The 18,568-nt window shown below is 41.0% G+C and overlaps 1 protein-coding gene across 2 annotated transcripts in view; it reads left to right on the forward strand.

Moving 5' to 3' along the window:
* Positions 1 to 18,568, forward strand: part of LOC126244136 (ADP-ribosylation factor-like protein 13B) — a 225,396-nt gene that overhangs the window by 194,236 nt on the left and 12,592 nt on the right. For both annotated transcript variants that reach the window (XM_049948212.1, XM_049948213.1), the window contains one exon: positions 10,198 to 10,371. In XM_049948212.1, the coding sequence (XP_049804169.1) occupies positions 10,198 to 10,371 (174 nt within the window). The remainder of the gene's footprint in view (positions 1 to 10,197; positions 10,372 to 18,568) is intronic.

An 18,568-nucleotide genomic window follows, 5' to 3' on the forward strand; every position in this document is an offset into this window, starting at 1 on the left:
TTTTTGCGGATGACGCTGTGGTATATCGAGAGGTTGTAACAATGGAAAATTGTACTGAAATGCAGGAGGATCCGCAAGAAATTGATGCATGGTGCAGGGAATGGGAATTTAATCTCAATGTAGACAAGTGTAATGTGCTGCGAATACATAGAAAGAAAGATCCTTTATCATTTAGCTACAATATAGCAGGTCAGCAACTGGAAGCAGTTGATTCCATAAATTATCTGGGAGTAGGCATTAGGAGTGATTTAAAATGGAATGATCATATAAAGTTGATCGTCGGTCAGACTGAGATTCATTGGAACAACCCTAAGGAAATTTAATCTGAAAACAAAGGAAGTAGGTTACAGTACACTTGTTCGCCCACTGCTTGAATATTGCCCACCAGTGTGGGATCCGTACCAGATAGGGTTGATAGAAGAGATAGAGAAGATCCAACGGAGAGCAGCGCAATTCGTTACAGGATCATTTAGTAATCACAAAAGCGTTACGGAGATAAACTCCAGTGGAAGACTCTGCAGGCGAGTCACTCAGTAGCTCAGTTCGGGCTTTTGTTGAAGTTTCGAGAACATACCTTCACCGAGGAGTCAAGCAGTATATTGCTCCCTCCTACGTATATCTCGCGAAGAGACCATGAAGATAAAATCAGAGAGATTAGAAACCACAAAGAGGCATACCGTCATTCTTTCTTTCCACGAACAATACGAGACTGGAATAGAAGGGAGAAGCGATAGAGGTACTCAAAGTACCCTCCACCACACACCGTCAGGTGGCTTGCAGAGTATGGATGTAGATGTAGAGCTTCTGGGTCTTTTTGGTTCAAATATAATTATTGTTACCTGCTTTATTTTCTAAAAATAATGAAATTATCATTCTGGGGATTTTAATGTAGACTTTTTAATTGAAAACAACAACAAAGTGGAGCTCCAACATCTGATGAGTTCATATAATCTTATTCCTATAGTTGACTTTCCCACTAGGATTAGCCTGAGAGTCAGACTTTCGTAGAAAATATATTTATAGATTTAAGTACATACCGTGGCTTTACTGTCACCCCTGCCTTGAATGGACTATCTGACCATGATGGACTACTCCTCACTCTGCATGACAGTACACCCCTCTAGAAATTAATACCCTCCTGGAAATCTGTAGGGTCAATGACTAGTGATGCACTGGAAGTTTTAAAGACAAACTGCAACAGATTGACTGGATCCCAATATACAGGGTGGATGAGGTTAGAGCAAAATTTAATATATTCATAAATGAGTTGTCAGCCATCTTTGAAGAGGTCTTCCAAAAAAAGTTTGTTAGAAGCAATACTGATACATCATCAAACAAACACTGAATCACAAAGGGAATTAAACAATCATGTAAAACAAAGAGGGAACTTTACATTGCAGTTAGAGTGTCTAAGGATACAACGAAAACTGGCCATTATAAAATGTACTGGAAGACACTAAAGAAGGTAATACAAAAGTCAAAAGCATTGTATTATGAGCAAGAAAATGATAACTCTCATAACAGAATGAAGACTATTTGGAATATTGTTAGAAGGGAGACAGGGAAAACCATAAGAACTTTTGAAGAACTCAAAAATATTCATGAAGGAAACCTAGTACATGATCCTGAAAACATAGCCAATATTTTCAACAACCACTTCTTGTCAGTTCCAGAACAAACAGGCTGCAAGGGCTCTGTTAATGAAGTTCTGAGTCATATGCAAAAGATTATATCCAAAAATACAGGTAATATTCATATCAGACCTGTCACAGCATCTGAAATTAAAAGAACAATTATATCTCTCAAGAATAAATATTCCACTGGGGTAGACAATATCTCTAACAATTTACTAAAACAGAGCTGTGCTTCTGTTAATGATGCACTTAGCCACATTTTCAATGCGTCCTTACAACAAGGAACTGTGCCTGGCAGACTCAGATAAGCTGCTGTAAAACCCTTTTCAAGAAAGGTGACAAAACCAAAGTCAGAAATTATAGATCAGTTTCCTCTCTAACAGCTTTTTCAAAGATTCTGGAAAAGCTTATGTATATGAGAACTTTTGAACATCTAGATAAATATAACATTCCTCAGCAAAAGTCAGTTTGGTTTCCAAAAGGGTCTGTCAACTGAACAAACAATCTATGCTTTCACAAATAAAGTTCTGGATTCAATTAATGACAAAAAATGGTAACAATAGGGTTATTTTGTGACTTGTCAAAAGCTGTTGACACTGTGAACCACCAAATCCTATTAGAGAAAGCAGACCTATTAGGAATAAGTGGTGTAGCAAATAAGGGATCAGAATAATATCTGAAAGATAGAAAGTAGTAGTAAATGGTACTGATGACATCTGTAGTGGCCTGGTTTCATCTGAGTCCAGAACCATTAAATGTGGAGTGCCTCAAGGATCGATTCTTGGTCCTTTACTGTTCCACATATTTATAAATGACCTACCTCAATTATGATTGATGGTCATACATATGAAGATCTTCAAGGATCTGTTAAGAATATTCTTATTGATTTAATTAAATGGTTTAGCATCAGTGGACTCTCACTGAACTTTAATAAGGCTAACTATATTCAGTTCACTGCAACTACTAAAACTGAGGATGAGTTGACTGTGAAGTGTGGCACAGAGTCAATTGAAAGAGTTGAAACAATGAAGTTTTTAGATTTTCTAATTGACTACAGAGTAAACTGGTCTCATCGTATAATAAATCTTAAGAAGAGAGACAGCTCATTGATTTTTGCACTACACTTTTTCTCCAAGTTGCCCTACACTTTTTCTCCAAGAGCAGAAATATAGACATAATGAAAGTAGCATACTATGGATATTTTCATTCTCTTGTAACATATAGTGGTATATTTTGGGAAAATCAATCACTTGCAAATGAAATAGTCTTGGCCCAAAAGTGTGTTGTAAGAATAATGAGCAGCACAGACTCCAGTTGTAGTTGTAGAAACCTTTTCCGGGAAATAAAAGTTCTTACTGTTACTTCCCAGTACATATTTTCTCTTATGTGTTTCATCAGCAAAAATACTGGGTTTTGTAAAAGAAATAGTGAATACCATGGATATGATACTAGGAGAAAGCACGATTTCCACAGTGATTGTAAAAACCTGACTGTGGCGCAAAAGATGTTCAATTCTCTGGTGCAAAAATTTTAATGCTCTCCCCCCAGTTATTACAAGCAAATTTGATAACCATTCCTCTTTTAGGGAGCATCTGAAGCAATTTGTACTGGAGATGTCATTTTACAGCTTGGAAGAGTTTTTTTTGGCTACAATGATAAAACCTAATAGATCTGGACGGAAAATTTTGAGTATGGTATACTGTAGTGTAAGTTGAGCAGTGATGGAGATACCATACAAATTCAATATTCATAGTTATTTTCACTGGTTTTGCATTTGTTTTTCACTTTCTGTGTCTAATGTTTGCTGTAATCTGTCATTCTTACCACATATGTGTAATCCAAGCATGGAGTATTATTTCTGTATGATTGACTGCTTTAATACTACCTGTGTATGGAGTGTTTTCTGACACACTTTGTATCCTTGTGAGTTATCACAGTTGGATCAATGGAGTAAGAAATAAATAAATGAACTACACAGTACGTGTCTCAAAATCTTCCATAAACAGATTGCCAATAAAAGGTGACGAAGAGCTACCCATCACAATTCCATCTGTCTGTTCATGTACCTGATCACTGAATAAAACTAAGTGGAGGCCAACACATGTCAAAATAGGTTCCTGTGGTGCTATGCAGACAAACAGCCGTCTATCTACCCTGAATTAACCTTAACTAATCATACAGAGGAATGGAAATGAAGGGAGAGACCACATTAAAACTTACTCAATGTCAGAATAATTCAAATGCAAACCCCACTAATAAACATATGAAATCTGCTGAGCTTTTAATATGGTGTACTCACCGCCTACTAGGGGGCTCGACAGAGTTACAAGATGTTTCATTAAACAGTGTGCTGGAGCACTAATGTTACAGTCAGTATGCCTAAGAGGAACCCCATGCTTGTGGATCTTCAGAATGCCATATAATCTAGTGGGAAGAGTACAGTAAGAGTGGCAACTCTTGATAGTCTTTTCCAACAAGGTTCTTTTCTTCAGGAGATTGTTTGTCTCTTTCTCAACCCTTTTTGTCAGGTCAGCAGTGAGACTATGGTACATTGGATCAGACTGTAAACAATACAGCTTTTTAATGCACTCCCTGCTTGTGCAACATAAATGTGGTATTGCCCTTGCCTCCAGGTAAGGTAATAATGTATGGATTCAACTGAGTGAACACAAAGCAGCACTCTCAGCTGCTGTAATATTAACCTTGGGTGATTGTGTCCCAGTCAGCATGCAGAGTGCTTCTCTCCTAACCTCCTTGGCAGTATCAGGAGGTAGTTTAACACTTCAGGAACCGAACCTGAGCATAGCTCAGGCTGCAGCTTCGTGTTAAAAAAGATCGTGCCCAAGTATAGTTCAGGCTGCAATTTTCTCAAAGTGTGAGCCACTTGTCGCTAGAAAACTGGACTCATTTCATATGAGAACAATATACAGACATCTTGTGATCCACTGCTTCATTGGTGCTGCCTTCTGTTGTCAATTTCTAAAATTATTTCAAAAGAAACATTAGTGAACGTAACAGCTGCTATTGTGAATGGCTGAACCAGTATGACCACACTGACACAATTTCATGTGTGTATTCATTAGGTTTTATAGTTTGCTGTAATTCTGTTACAAATACATCTTGTTTCTTGATTGAGCAAGAAATTTTGGAGGCCCAAGAGGAAGAAATTGCACAATAACTCAACTCGAACTTTTTTCTTTGGAGGATAATTATACTTCCTGTCCTCATTATTTCAAAATTTGTTATCTATCAAAGAATTAAAGTGCATACGAAAAATAAATCATGAATCTTAGGCCTTCTTTAGTGTGTATTACACTTGAAGACACAGGAATTACATATATGCCAGTAATACTTTAAAAGATGGCATAAATGGCCGGTTTCCTTGGCCCAGTATTCTTCTAAGTGGCCAGTCTCCAAAGTGTTAAAAAACAGCCTCTTCCACAGAACTTATAAAATCAACAACAGTTAATGTTAAACACTTCACAGCTGGCACAAAGTCTAAACCCTTCCCTAGCTCATACAAATCTGCATAGTCCGTAGCTTTCTCTGTGAGATGGATCACAAAACATTGAGATGTAATGTTAGACTCTGAGCCATGGAAAGGTTCAAACGTATGTGAATGCTAGGAAGTTTTAGAATGAAATTCCAAGTCAGACTGTGACAAGGAGTACCCTTCAGCTATTTGAAGCAATCACCAGATGAAGCCAAATTAATTCTGTGGAAACAAAACCCAACTGTCAGGAGGCATAATGGATCCTTTTGTGAACAAGAGCAAAACCATTGCAATCTTGCAATTAGTGGCAGGAGAATTCATATGTCGCTCAACTTTGGCAAGCATGGAAACAATATTATGGTCTTGACTGCAAATCAAAGACGAAAGTGAACATTACAGTCACACTCTTGTACTCTGAAGTTTATGTAATTTCTGCAAACAATGTTACATTTCCTCCCCTTATAAGTAAACAACATAGAACTTGAGTTTCTTCCAGCATCTAAAATATTCAAACAAATTTTAGGAATGCAGTTAAGTGACATCTTTAACAACAGCTAACATTTAGACAGATGCACACCCCGTCATTTTCGAAAGAGATCGCAATGAGAGATCACTGTGCAGGTTAAATTTACAATCTTGATATGTGGGGCATATGTAAAAAGACAACACACACACACACACACACACACACACACACACACACTGTAAACAACTGTCACCACCACACAACCACAGATGACCAACATCAGAAGATATTGATAGTGAATAATAATTACCAATGGACAGAAAAGTAGCTTTAACCATGTCCCTCTATTGTTTGACTTGGGAGAGAGTGGGATTCCAAGCAGAAACCTTTGTATCTATTTATTGGATGGGAAGTCTCCCCTAACCCATGGTTCTTGGTGACTTTTCTGAATTCTACCCGTTCACCTGAACCTCACCAGTCCCTTTCCTTCACCCCTCTTCCTTCCCATTTAACCCTTCTGCCAGAAGAAGGAGCCATTGGCTCCGAAAGCTGGCATACATAATATCTGTTTTATGTGTGTTATCCTGCTGCCACTTGGTGAGTAATTTTTTATCTATTTTTTTATCTATCTGATTTGTATCTATTCTGCCAGTTTCATCCCTTACTTCACCATTCAGTTTTATGCATTTGCTTGAGATACTTTCTGTCTCCAACTTCAACTTGTTTTCAGAGGCAGTTTTCCCTCGCACAAAATATTTCCAATTGACTGTGTAACCTCCCTCTTACTAATCGGCCTATCCTGCTTGTGATATAAAATATGACCGTGGATAATGTGTATGCATAATTGAGTTTTTTTAATTGTATAAGGCTATCTTTCCTGAAAAAGTGATACTGATAAGTAGGAGGAAAGTGTACAACTGACCCTTCCGATGGAAAGTCTACTAAAAATAAAAGTAATTAAACCGAACAGGGCTATAATTTGGAAAATGAAAGTTATTTTGTGCATTCACTCATGAACAACACTGGACAGAAAGGGATAACACTGATCAAGGATCCAAAGTTACACTAATGAACGAAAAGGAAGTAATTAACGGTTATGTAATTAAACTGTATGTTAGTACTGAACTTCGTTATGTGAACAATGACTTTCAATGACCTCAGCATAACGTCATCAAAGAAATTTAGAAAATAAAGCAACCACTTTTTACTTTGCCATTGCTTATTTTGCAAATTGGATTTCATATTATTGTCTGAACAACTGAGCCTTTTTTACTGACTTAAACAGAATTAAATACTACAATATGTACCAAACCAAACAGCCATGAGCTCCGAGCTATATGTAAAATAAATAATATTCCGCACTCTTAATTTGTGCATTTCTTTAGATTTGAATCTTTTCCAGTGATTGATTCTCAAACTTGAAAAATGAAATTGCTTTACTTTAGTCATATACTGAAGCCTCTGTTGTACAACAGTTAATTGAAAGTAGACTGAGGCTAAAATTCTTAAAAGAGAAATTATTCATTAATAAACTGGCTGTAACTATTCAATTTGTTTCTTATGACACTCAGTTAGCATATTAGAAAAAAAATGAACAAGGATCCTGCTTGGTAACAATGTCTAGGGGCAATGAGCACACAATCGCCCTGAGTTTAACTGATTATTATTGAAATAAATCTTATCAATCAAATCACATTCAGTTGTGTTGCTCGGTTAGCCATTAATATGAAACTTCCTGGCAGATTAAAACTGTGTGCCCGACCGAGACTCGAACTCGGGACCTTTGCCTTTCGCGGGCAAGTGCTCTACCAACTGAGCTACCGAAGCACGACTCACGCCCGGCCCTCACAGCTTTACTTCTGCCAGTAGCTCAGTTGGTAGAGCACTTGCCCGCGAAAGGCAAAGGTCCCGAGTTCGAGTCTCGGTCGGGCACACAGTTTTAATCTGCCAGGAAGTTTCATATCAGCGCACACTCCGCTGCAGAGTGAAAATCTCATTCTAGCCATTAATACTTTCTACCAATGAACAGTCTTACTTCAGTGCTGTGCATATGACGAAACTCAGAACCGACGACGAAACTGTGTTGCTGGAACTGTTGCTGTTGTTGAAGATGGTAGCATATTGTGGAGCCACGGCTAATTATAGGAACAGGCAGTCGTAATTAATACAGCCTCTTCTGCCCGTTCACTGTCCGTACTACTGCTCCAGACATCTGGCCGGCATGCGTAGATGATGCCGCCGAAAATGGTGCTTTCTACTGTGAGAGCATTAACACCACACTTCTGCACACTACAAGCACTGGAACCATCTCTCGCTCTCTCCGCGCGCTGTGCGGCAACAACTCCCTACCCAAAGATTTTACAACACACAAGCACTGCTATTATCGTTGCTAGTCGATGCAAATAACAATTCCTCTGGCTTTTTTCCAGAGCTTATAAGTTTCACAGTAAAACACAGATAAATACAATGAAACGGCAACAGACTTCTACCTAAATGTACACATACAGTGACGCAATGCCCTTACTTATTAAAAGAAAGCATTTAAATTACAAATATTTACATAAAATTCCAAAAAAAAAAAGTTATATATTGGTAGCAGGTGCCATGCATCCTGCATTTTTTGTGTTACAACTGGATGCTTTTCTTAGCCAGTTCCTTGATCTTTAGTTACTCTGTTTAATTTCACTAACTGGGCAGTCATTTTCATAGCCAAAAGAGTGTGCATTTAGGTGTTTCTGTGATTTTCTGTGGGTGTATGTAATTTTGTTAGAAAAAGTGCCAGAGCTCGAAAGCTAGTAAACACTGTTTTCTGATATATGTGTGTGTGCAACACGTTACTCTGATACAGTTGAGTGGTTATCTTTACATCCAGCAATTTCCATTGTTGTTATGCATATTTGAATATTTGTCACGATAGGTTGAAAGAGAGTTCCACTGATATACCTTCTGTTTCTGTTTGAGCAATTGCTTATTATGTGAGAGTGTCTCATGAGTATTTTACTGGAAAAATTGTTGACAGCATGTAAGCTTTTTTTTTCTTTTCTTTCTTTTTTTCTTTTTCTTTGTGAGCAGTCAAACTTTAAATTTAATACATATCTGGGAAACTACACACATCAAAAAAAGTTTTGCATCACCTCGGTTCCGAGAGTTCCGGAACCTGTACAGAAAATTGGAATAGAGATCAACATAAACATCATTTCTGCCCTTTTTATTGCTCATGAAAACCACACATTCCTTGTTGTACCACCATACAGCGAGACCTTCAGTGGTGGTGGTCCAGATTGCTGTACATACCGGTACCTCTAATACCCAGTAGCATGCCCTCTTGCATTGATGCATGCCTGTATTCATCATGTTCATCATGGCATACTATCCACAAGTTCATCAAGGCACTGTTGGTCCAGATTGTCCCATTCCTCAATGGCGATTCAGCAGCATAGATCCCTCAGAGTGGTTGGTGGGTCATGTCGTCTATAAACAGCCCTTTTTCATCCATCCCAGGCATGTTCGATAGGGTTCATGTCTGGAGAACATGCTGGTCACTCTAGTCATGTAATGTTCTTATCCTGAAGGAAGTCATTCACAAGATGTGCATGATGGGGGTGTGAATTGTTGTCCATGAAGACAAATGCCACGCCAGTATGCTGCCGATATGGTTGCACTATCGGTCAGAGGATGGCATTCACGTATTGTACAGCCATTACGGCGCCTTCCATGACCACCAGCAGCATATGTCGGCTACCCTAAAACATCAGGGAACCTCCACATTGCTGCACTCGCTGGACAGTGTGTCTGAGGCATTCTGCCTGACCAGGTTGCCTCCAAACACATCTCTGACAATTGTCTGGTTGAAGGCATATGCAACACTGATCAGTGAAGAGAACATGATGCCAATCCTGAGCAGTCCATTCAGCATGTTGTTGGGCCCATGTGTACCACGCAGGTTGCAAAGATGGACCTCGCCATGGACGTTGGGAGTGAAGTTGCACATCATACATCCTACTGCGCACAGTTTGAGTCGCAACACAACATCCTGTGGCTGCACGAAAAGCATTATTCAACATGGTGGCATTGCTCTCAGGGTTCCTCCAAGCCATAATCCATAGGTAGTGGTCATCCACTGCAGTAGTAGCCCTTGGGCGGATTGAGCGAGGCATGTCATCGACTGTTCCTGTTTCTCTGTATCTCCTCCACGTCTGAACAACATCGCTGTGGTTCACTCCCAGACGCCAGGACACTTCCCTTCTTGAGAGCCATTCCTGGCACAAAGTAACATTGCGGATGCAATCGAACTGCGGCATTGACTGTCTAGGCATGGTTGAACTACAGATAACATGAGCTGTGTACCCACTTCCTGGTGGAATGACTGGAACTGATCGGCTGTCGGACCCCCTCCATCTAATAGGCGTGGGGTGATGCAAAACTTTTTTTGATGTGTGTAGTATTTAATATGTTGCCCTATTTTTTTATGAGCTGTACTACATTTTACATTTCCATTTGCCTTTACACTGATATTATCTTCTTCTGTAGCTCTTAATATAGAAACAAAATGAGGATGATTGTCATATAGCTTTAGTCTCTGATTTATTAAATTTTTACTGTAGATCAGCAAAACAGTGAGAGACGTGGGAGTGCAAAGGCATCTCCCAGCACAAGTCTGGGTCCAGTGACTGCTTCAGGTGGAGATAAAATACTCCAGTTACCACCACTCCGTTTGCCTGGCCGGCACGCAACAGAGCCATGGGCAAAGCCACCTATGCTGCGTCCTCCTAGCAGAGGTAATACCCTAATTCTATGATTGTTAATGGTAATTATTTGAGAAGAATGTTTGGGGGAGGGGGCAGGAGGTATTTGATCACAAGCGTTTAAATAGGAGCAACTTCAACAGAGCTGTGAAGTACAAATTAGAATAAGTAAAAATAAATAAACTTGACTCAAGAAACAAGAAAGAGATGTGGTAATTATTCATCTGTGAATATGTTACTTCCACTTCTTTTGCTACAACATGCATTTCTCCTGAGCCACAGCTTCCAATAATGTCTGCTGCTTGTCAGCGCCATAACACGAATGATACGAACCCTCATACCAAAGTAAGGCCTCCAAAGCAGTGGGGCCGCAGGGAAACTGTTTGCATGATGGTTGCCCACATTGTTTTTTTCGTTGCTCCGTCCACGCTCTACAGAAACCACCGCACATCCTCTGGAGCTTTCATTCTTGGCTTGGCAGCTAGTTGTAATGGAGCTCACATTAGCCACTACCACCAGCTGCAAAGTTCGCACAATTTTTAGGTTTTTGTGTGCAAAAGGTGTTAAATGAATCAACATTCATCAACATTTGATGGAAATGAATGGAGTGTCATATACAGATGTCAGAAATGTTTGCAAGAGGTGTAGAAAGTTTGCAGGTGGTCGTGCTGAAATTCAAGACTAGGAAAGAAGCGGGAGACCATCAGTTCCCAAAGAGACACTCACAAAGGTTGAACAAATTGTGCTTCGAGATTGGCTGGTCACTCTCAATGAGCACTGCAATGTTCTTCCTGAGGTTTCTCGAAGCACCAGACTTCGATTGAAGTGCTGAAATTTCAGAAGATGTGTGCAAGATGGGTCCCAAAAACACTGACTGAAGATCACAAAGGCCAATGCATTGGAACTTCCTGCCAATTTCTTCGATGCTATGCAGGTGAAAAGGACAACCTTTTGGATTCAATAGTCATGGGTGATGAAACCTGGGCTTTCCACTTTATACCTGAGACCATACAACAATAACACATGTGGCAGCATGCCAATTCACCCAAGCCAAGAAAGTTAAAAAAAACACAATCTCATGGTAAAGTCATGGCAGCAATGTTTTGGGATCAAAATAGGATATTGTTGGTCATCTTCATAGTTCCTGAGACAAGAATAAATGCTGACAGGTGTTGCCAGACATAAGGGTGATTCAGAAATGAAGAAGAGGAATACTGAGCAAAGATGTAAGCCTTCTCACGACAGTGCTCATCCCCAACATTGCTCGTCCAACTGTGTATCTTCTGCCACACCCATCGGCCGTATTGTCTGGACTTAGCACCCAGTGACTACTACCAATTTCCCAAGCTGAAAGAACACTTGGCTGGAAGGTGCTTTAGTGACAATGGCGAGGTGAAAGATGAGGTGTAGCAGGCTAGGATGACATGGGCATACAAAATCTGCTACAGCATTTACAAAAATGCATTGACCAAAATGGTGATTATGTGGAAAAATAGAAAAAAAAATGTTCAAGCTTCACACCTATGTACAATTTATTGTAAATAAAAGTTTCTTTATTATTATTATTATTTTAAATTGGAGGCCTTACTTTTGAGGTGACCCTTGTATATTAAAATTGTTTACCCCATGAGTCCAGAAAGTTTTAAGAAAGTTAAGATCATGGTTTTGATGTTTCAGGTGTTCTATGACATCTCCTGCCAACCTCCCCCCTCCCCCTTCCTTGAGTACACACACAGAATGCTCATACAACCACATGAAACTATCAGAAAAGTTTCAGTGTCCGTTATGTCATCAAACCTTGCCCCATTATGCGAATTTTTGCAGTTTGTCATCTTGCGGTAAGTTTGTATAGATAACACCCTGTCTCATCACCCGTGATGATTTTTTCCAGAATTGTCACCCATGATGCCATGATAAAGAAATGTAAATGTCGTGTGACTAGGGCCTCCTGTCGGGTAGACCATTCGTCGGGTGCAAGTCTTTCGATTTGACACCGCTTCAGCGACTTGTGAGTCGATGGGGATAAAATGATGATGATTAGGACAACACAACACCCTGTCCCTGAACAGAGAAAATCTCTGATCCAGCCAGGAGTCAAACCCGGGCCCTTAGGATTGACATTCTGTCACGCTGACCACTCAGCTACCGGGGGCGGACATGATGCTATGATGATTTTTTCCAAAAAAGAAGTGTCCACATTTTGCATGTCAACCAAGCCGTGGAAGGCATCCACACATCATTGCTTTTTTGGAAGTCACGGTGTGTGGTACAAACCTTCCCAGGTGTTTCTGTTCTTCAGAACATTCTGGAGAATCTCTTGAATATTTGTTTTAGAGATGTTGCTCCATTGTGATTTGTGACACAACATTGACACCCTGAAGACACACATCCAGCATTTAATGCTGCCTGCTCACAACCGACTGGTCAAATGCACTTATATTGTTTACAGTTGTTAATTGAAGCAGCCACTGTAGTTACTGCATTGACTTCACTTATATGCCAGAAATGACTTCACTTATATGCCAGAAATAAAATCAGTCTCAAAACTTTTTGGACAGAGGTTGTAAGTCAGGCCTGGCCAACATTTGCACTTCTGGAGCATGCTCACGGTCCAGGAATGCAGTCGAGTCTGCTCAGTGTTTCAATTTCCCCCAATACTGCACTTTTGCGAGAAGCTGTGAGTTAGATGGCTATATGTTGAAGGCAACTTGTGTGGGAAAATATTGCAGCATCCTTTACAAGCAGGTGTTTATCATGTGTGCCTATTTTCAGCTTTCTATTTTTTTACCAATGCAATTACTTTTATTACTTGATTAAATAAATACATTATATAGTGCTAATACAGTGAGCAGAACTACAGATTATAATTTGTTAAACCCAAGCATTGGCAGCACTTCATCAATTTCATAAGAGAAGAAAAAATGGTGTTCAGCCAAATATTGAAATAACTGTAGCAGTTTATCTGTGCAATCAGGGATATAGCTCTTGAGGTAACATTTTACAAAAGTCTTTAAAATTCGTGGATTGTACAAACAAGTTGTTGAGCTGGGTGCTCCAATGTACGTGTATCACCTCAAGTTAGGAATAATGAAGTACATGAGAAGCATAAAGCAAAGGTGGTATGACAAATAAATAGAAATCTATCTTCAGTCGTACACTGTCTTGCAATTTCTATGAGAACTCCTGATGAAATATTTCAATTACTGAAATGTATTCAGTTGTATCTTGTCCAGAAATGACTGCCTTGAGTTACAGGAAAATTTTCATCGTCAACTCGAAACTGATTTCTACACAGGATTAATTTTTATTTGATAGCATCAGTCATGTACCACCACATGTGTGACCAAATAATTCTCCACTTGCATTAAGACACTTAATGAATTCAAATAATTTTCAATGTCTACAATAAAAGATTTATCACAACTCTACTTACTGTGAACTCACTCTTATTCTCTAATGGCCGCCTTCAGTTCAGCCAGCATTCACTGTTGTTCATCAGGAAACAAGTACATCATATCATCTTTGTGGCTGGTGTTGTAATGACAGTCCAGTAAATGTTCTTCCAGCTCATAATAGTGCGATGGCATATTACTCCGTTTGCTTGGCCTTTAAACAATACGAAAAGTAAGGCAATTCCCATTTGCTTTGAATGAATGGCTTCTCCACTTTTCCTTTTTTGGACAACCGCTTGGCATCTGACAAGGCTACTGTCCAGCTCTAGTGATGTCTGGCTGTGGACTTCCTCTTCATCCTCACCCCTTAGCCCCAATTGCTGCTGCGATCGGAGCACAAGGCAGGAGCACTGTCGGAGTGCTTGCGCTCATGGAGCACTGTTTGACCAGGTCTGGTGTAAATGGTTTTACTCTCTTAATGTTCATTACTTTTCTTATGTTTGAAGATTGCAGTTAGTCATTTCTCCAAATGTAGAGCTTCTGCAACTAATCTAAATGTTCTACCAGAGACAACCTGACTGTAGTGAAAACTTAATCTTATTTACTGTCCACTAAGTATGACTAGATAAATGAATGAAAGAATGTAACAGTTACCACCAGCCATGATATTATTTTCTTGATACTTTTTGTCCAGTAATATTGTGGCTCCTGTGGCCCCCCCTCTACATCTCCATCTACCCCTACACTCTGCAAATCACTGTGAAGTGTAAGTCCCATGTATTAAGATTTCTTCTCCTCCCATTCACAGATGAATTGTGGGAAAATTACTGTTTCTGTGCCTTTATATGAGATGCTACTTGTCTGGTGTTATATGCACAATTTCCTTGTGATAGACAAGTATAGCACTGAGGAATATTTACAGTTTCTGACATGAAATATTGTTCTTTAAACTTTCTGAGCAGGTTCTTATGAGATATGCAGCACTGTTCTTCAAATGTCTACAAGTTAAGATTTTCCAATGATCCATTTACACTCTCTTGTCAGTCAAACAAGCTTATGACCATTCACACAGCCCTTTTTTTTGTATACACACTATGCCTCCTGTTTGACCGACATGATATGAGTCTAATATACAGGAGTATTTAGATATGGGCTGCACAAGTATTTGGTACATAATCTCTTTTTTTTGTAAACTGCAGTTTTCCTGTAATCCTACCAATGAATTGTAGTCTGGCACATGCTATTCTCACAAACTGAGTCTATGTGGTCAATCCATTTCTTATTTATACACATTGTTACTCCTAAATATTTGTTCAATGTGACTGATTGTTGTCAATCCTGTAGTCAAAGGAAACTACACCATAAGTGTACCTAGGATCCGAGATAAGGACTCGCAACTCATATTATTTTTATGAAAAAGAGAGAGATGAGGGAAGTGAAACACAGATACTTACAATATAAAACTCAAAACTACAGAAAACTATTTTATTCATTACCAGGCATACCAATTATACTGCTTTATAATACATCTCTATTTCTTGCAGTGCACTTTACTGCAAGTGTATATTTTTGTACATATTATTTTGTTATTAGACAGGTAACATTCAGATACATATGTCCGCAGCTCGTGGTCTAGTGGCCTAGCATTGCTACCTGTGGATCACGGGATCACGGGTTCGGTCCCCGGCCAGGTTGGGGATATTCTCTGCCTGGGGACTGGTTGTTTGTGTTGTTCTCATCATTTCATCATCCTCATCATCATTCGTGAAAGTGGATAAATTGGACTGTGTAAAGATTGGGACTTTGTACGGGCACTGATGACCGCGCAGTTGATTGCCCCACAAACCAATCATCATCTTCATCAGATATATGTGTGTAGTTTCCATATTCACATTTAGTAGTGTTTGTCATTGGCTGGTAACATGAGATATTGAAGGTAAAATGCTACTGAAAGCTTTTAATACACAGAGCCATCTGGCACCTTCAGTTGTAAATGATGAAATAGTTTTGAGATTTTGTGGCAAATGGTCCTGGGTGCTCTGGCTACTAATCAGTGCCCATTTCATGTTCTGCTGTTCTTCAAACTGATGCTGAATTGATAGATCTTTCTGTTTGGCGGGACAGTATGTGAGGCTGATTTGCAGAAACCATAATTAAGATTCCAAGGAAAGGGGGTGGTGGGTGGAGGGGTGGGAGGCAGGGGAGTTGCAGATTGTTAAGATCTGTGCGGGTGATGCACACTGCAGTGAATGATGATTCCCAGGTTGAACTATAGAATACTTTTATTCATGGCATAAGTCCACAGTGAGTTTGGTTCGACTGACAACTGAAAGATCATTTGTGATCACATAAGAGTAACAGAAACAAAGTTCACTGGTGTAATACTGGTTCAGTACAGAAGTGTCATCTTGAATGACTGTAGGAGCAATGTCTGTAGACTGTTGCACTGCGTGGCATACGTGTCAGTGGGTGGAGACGGTGCAGTGTAGATCGGAGCATCCAGGCTGGTCTCGGCAAGTTCCGATTGATGGGCTACAAGGTGTAGTTGGCTTCTGGCCTGGAACTGAGAGAGCAATTGAGTGCTGCTGGTGGAAGCTTAAATATCCAGCAGGCAGAAGTATGTCTGCAATCATGTAACCTGCAGCCGGAATTTGTTATCTCAGCAGCAGCACTGTCAGCTTCCCGATGTGTGTGCTGTTCAGAAGCATGGGCTTGTGCCCCCCGATGGCACCTGTAATAATCGGTGTATCAACAGACTGTTTGTAAACAGTACCATGTCCTTTGGACAAGAAGAGAATAGAAGCTTTCGAAATGTGGTGCTACAGAAGAATGCTGAAGATTAGATGGGTAGATCACATAACTAATGAGGAGGTATTGAATATAATTGGGGAGAAGAGGAGTTTGTGCCACAACTTGACAAGAAGAAGACACCGGTTGGTAGGACATGTTCTGAGGCATCAAGGGATCACCAATTTAGTATTGGAGGGCAGCGTGGAGGGTAAAAATCGTAGAGGGAGGCCAGGAGATGAATACACTAAGCAGATTCAGAAGGATGTAGGTTGCAGTAGGTACTGGGAGATGAAGAACCTTGCACAGGATAGAGTAGCATGGAGAGCTGCATCAAACCAGTCTCAGGACTGAAGACCACAACAACAACAACAACAACAACCATGTCCTTAACAGGTGACACTCTTATGATATTTGTAAATAGTCTCCAGAGAGGAGAGATGCCTACAGGTCAAGTGTAGGCAAACCCTTAGGGTCGAGATGTTGTGCTGGAAGAGTAATGTAGTCAGCCTATGACCGATATACAACACCTCTTCCCCCTACAGAAGGTAGCAAAGAAAACTTGAGGAAAGCCACAGATCCTGCATCTGAGCTTTGCTCGGGTGACATGAAGGTCCAATGAGACAGGGAATCCAGAATAGCTGCAACCTAATCCCAAGAATCCAAGACCGGAGGTTGAGAAGCATTGGTGGCTACAGGGTGGTGGTGATGGTGGCAGAGGCTCTGGAGGCACTGGGAAACTGGGCGCTACACATGTGATGCCAATAGCTCGGTGATATCGATATCAGAAGTGTTTTAAGTGGGCACTGATCAACCTGTGGATAGTGGTCAGTGGATGTGAGAGGAATGGAGAGGGGTGAGAGTGGTAAGCACAATACGCCATTAAGGAGCACTATAGGTGCGCATAGGGAGTGTGTGAGGTGCACATGAGGAGTGCATTGGTGCACATGACCAGCACATTTGTGTGCAAGAGGAGCACTTATGTGCATTTGAGGAGCACATTGGTGTGCATCAGGAGCATAGTTATGTGGCATGGAGCCTGGAGGTAGAGAGACCAGAAGCTGGCTGGAGAGAGGCCAGGGGGAAGTGGATAGGTTGTCACTGTGATAGGTACAGGAGCACAGGATGAATGTGAGCCACAGGGTGGTCCAGAGTGGCAGGAAAATTGTGGCCACAGTATGCACTGGAGCATGGGAACAGCTGAACAGAGGGAGACCAGAGGGTGGTGGAAAAAGTGGCACAGCAGCATGTGCAGGGGCACAGAGAGAAACCAGAAGGTGGTGGAAAGGCATTGCACAGGGGCACAGAAGGAATCTACACCACAGAGAAGGATGTGTGTTACGTAGAAGCAGAGGCACATAGTGCTGTACTGTCCTTGAGAGAAAGGAGCCAACCACGACTGCACCAGCTGGAAGTGGTGGTGCTTATGTGTGTGCAATGTTGGGCTCTACCACGGGAGAGAAGTATCAGGTTTTGGTTTAGTGGAACCAGTTGACAACAGTGCGACAGCAGACTGCACACTCAGCATCAGTGAGGGAGTATTGCCAATCTGGAAAGGATGGCCAGCCGTGGTGGCACCAAGGCAAAGGAGCAGGGAGTGAGCAGCATTGGGTGCACCTGTGCGAGGACAGAAATTGGGCCGCAGTCTAGTGGTGGTTCTGTCTGCACGTGGCCAGCCACGACTGTGGTGTTGTGGGCAAAACTTCGGGGCTGCCAGGATGGAAAGTAAGCAAGGATCTCGGTACGGAAAGAAATGGCATGCCACCATTGTGAGGAAAGTGGCCACAGCTGCATCCTCGTGGCAAAGGCGCAGGAGAACAGAAGCAGTGATGGGCTTGCTGCCAGAGGGGGTAGTGAGTGGATGGCAGGAGGGGTCAGGTGCAGCAAGAATGGATTGGTGTGGAGGATCAGGATGATGCATCCTGGGCTGTTCCACCATCCTGAGGAAGACTAGCTGTGGCTTCATCTTGAAGATGAAGGCAGAAATTGGCAAGTCACTGTTGGGTGCAGCCTAAGAGAGGTGGCGTGGTAGGTGGGCAGGACAACGGCTG

This window comes from Schistocerca nitens, chromosome 1 (genome assembly GCF_023898315.1).
Source record: "Schistocerca nitens isolate TAMUIC-IGC-003100 chromosome 1, iqSchNite1.1, whole genome shotgun sequence".
In the NCBI taxonomy this organism is placed as follows: Eukaryota; Metazoa; Arthropoda; class Insecta; order Orthoptera; family Acrididae; genus Schistocerca; species Schistocerca nitens.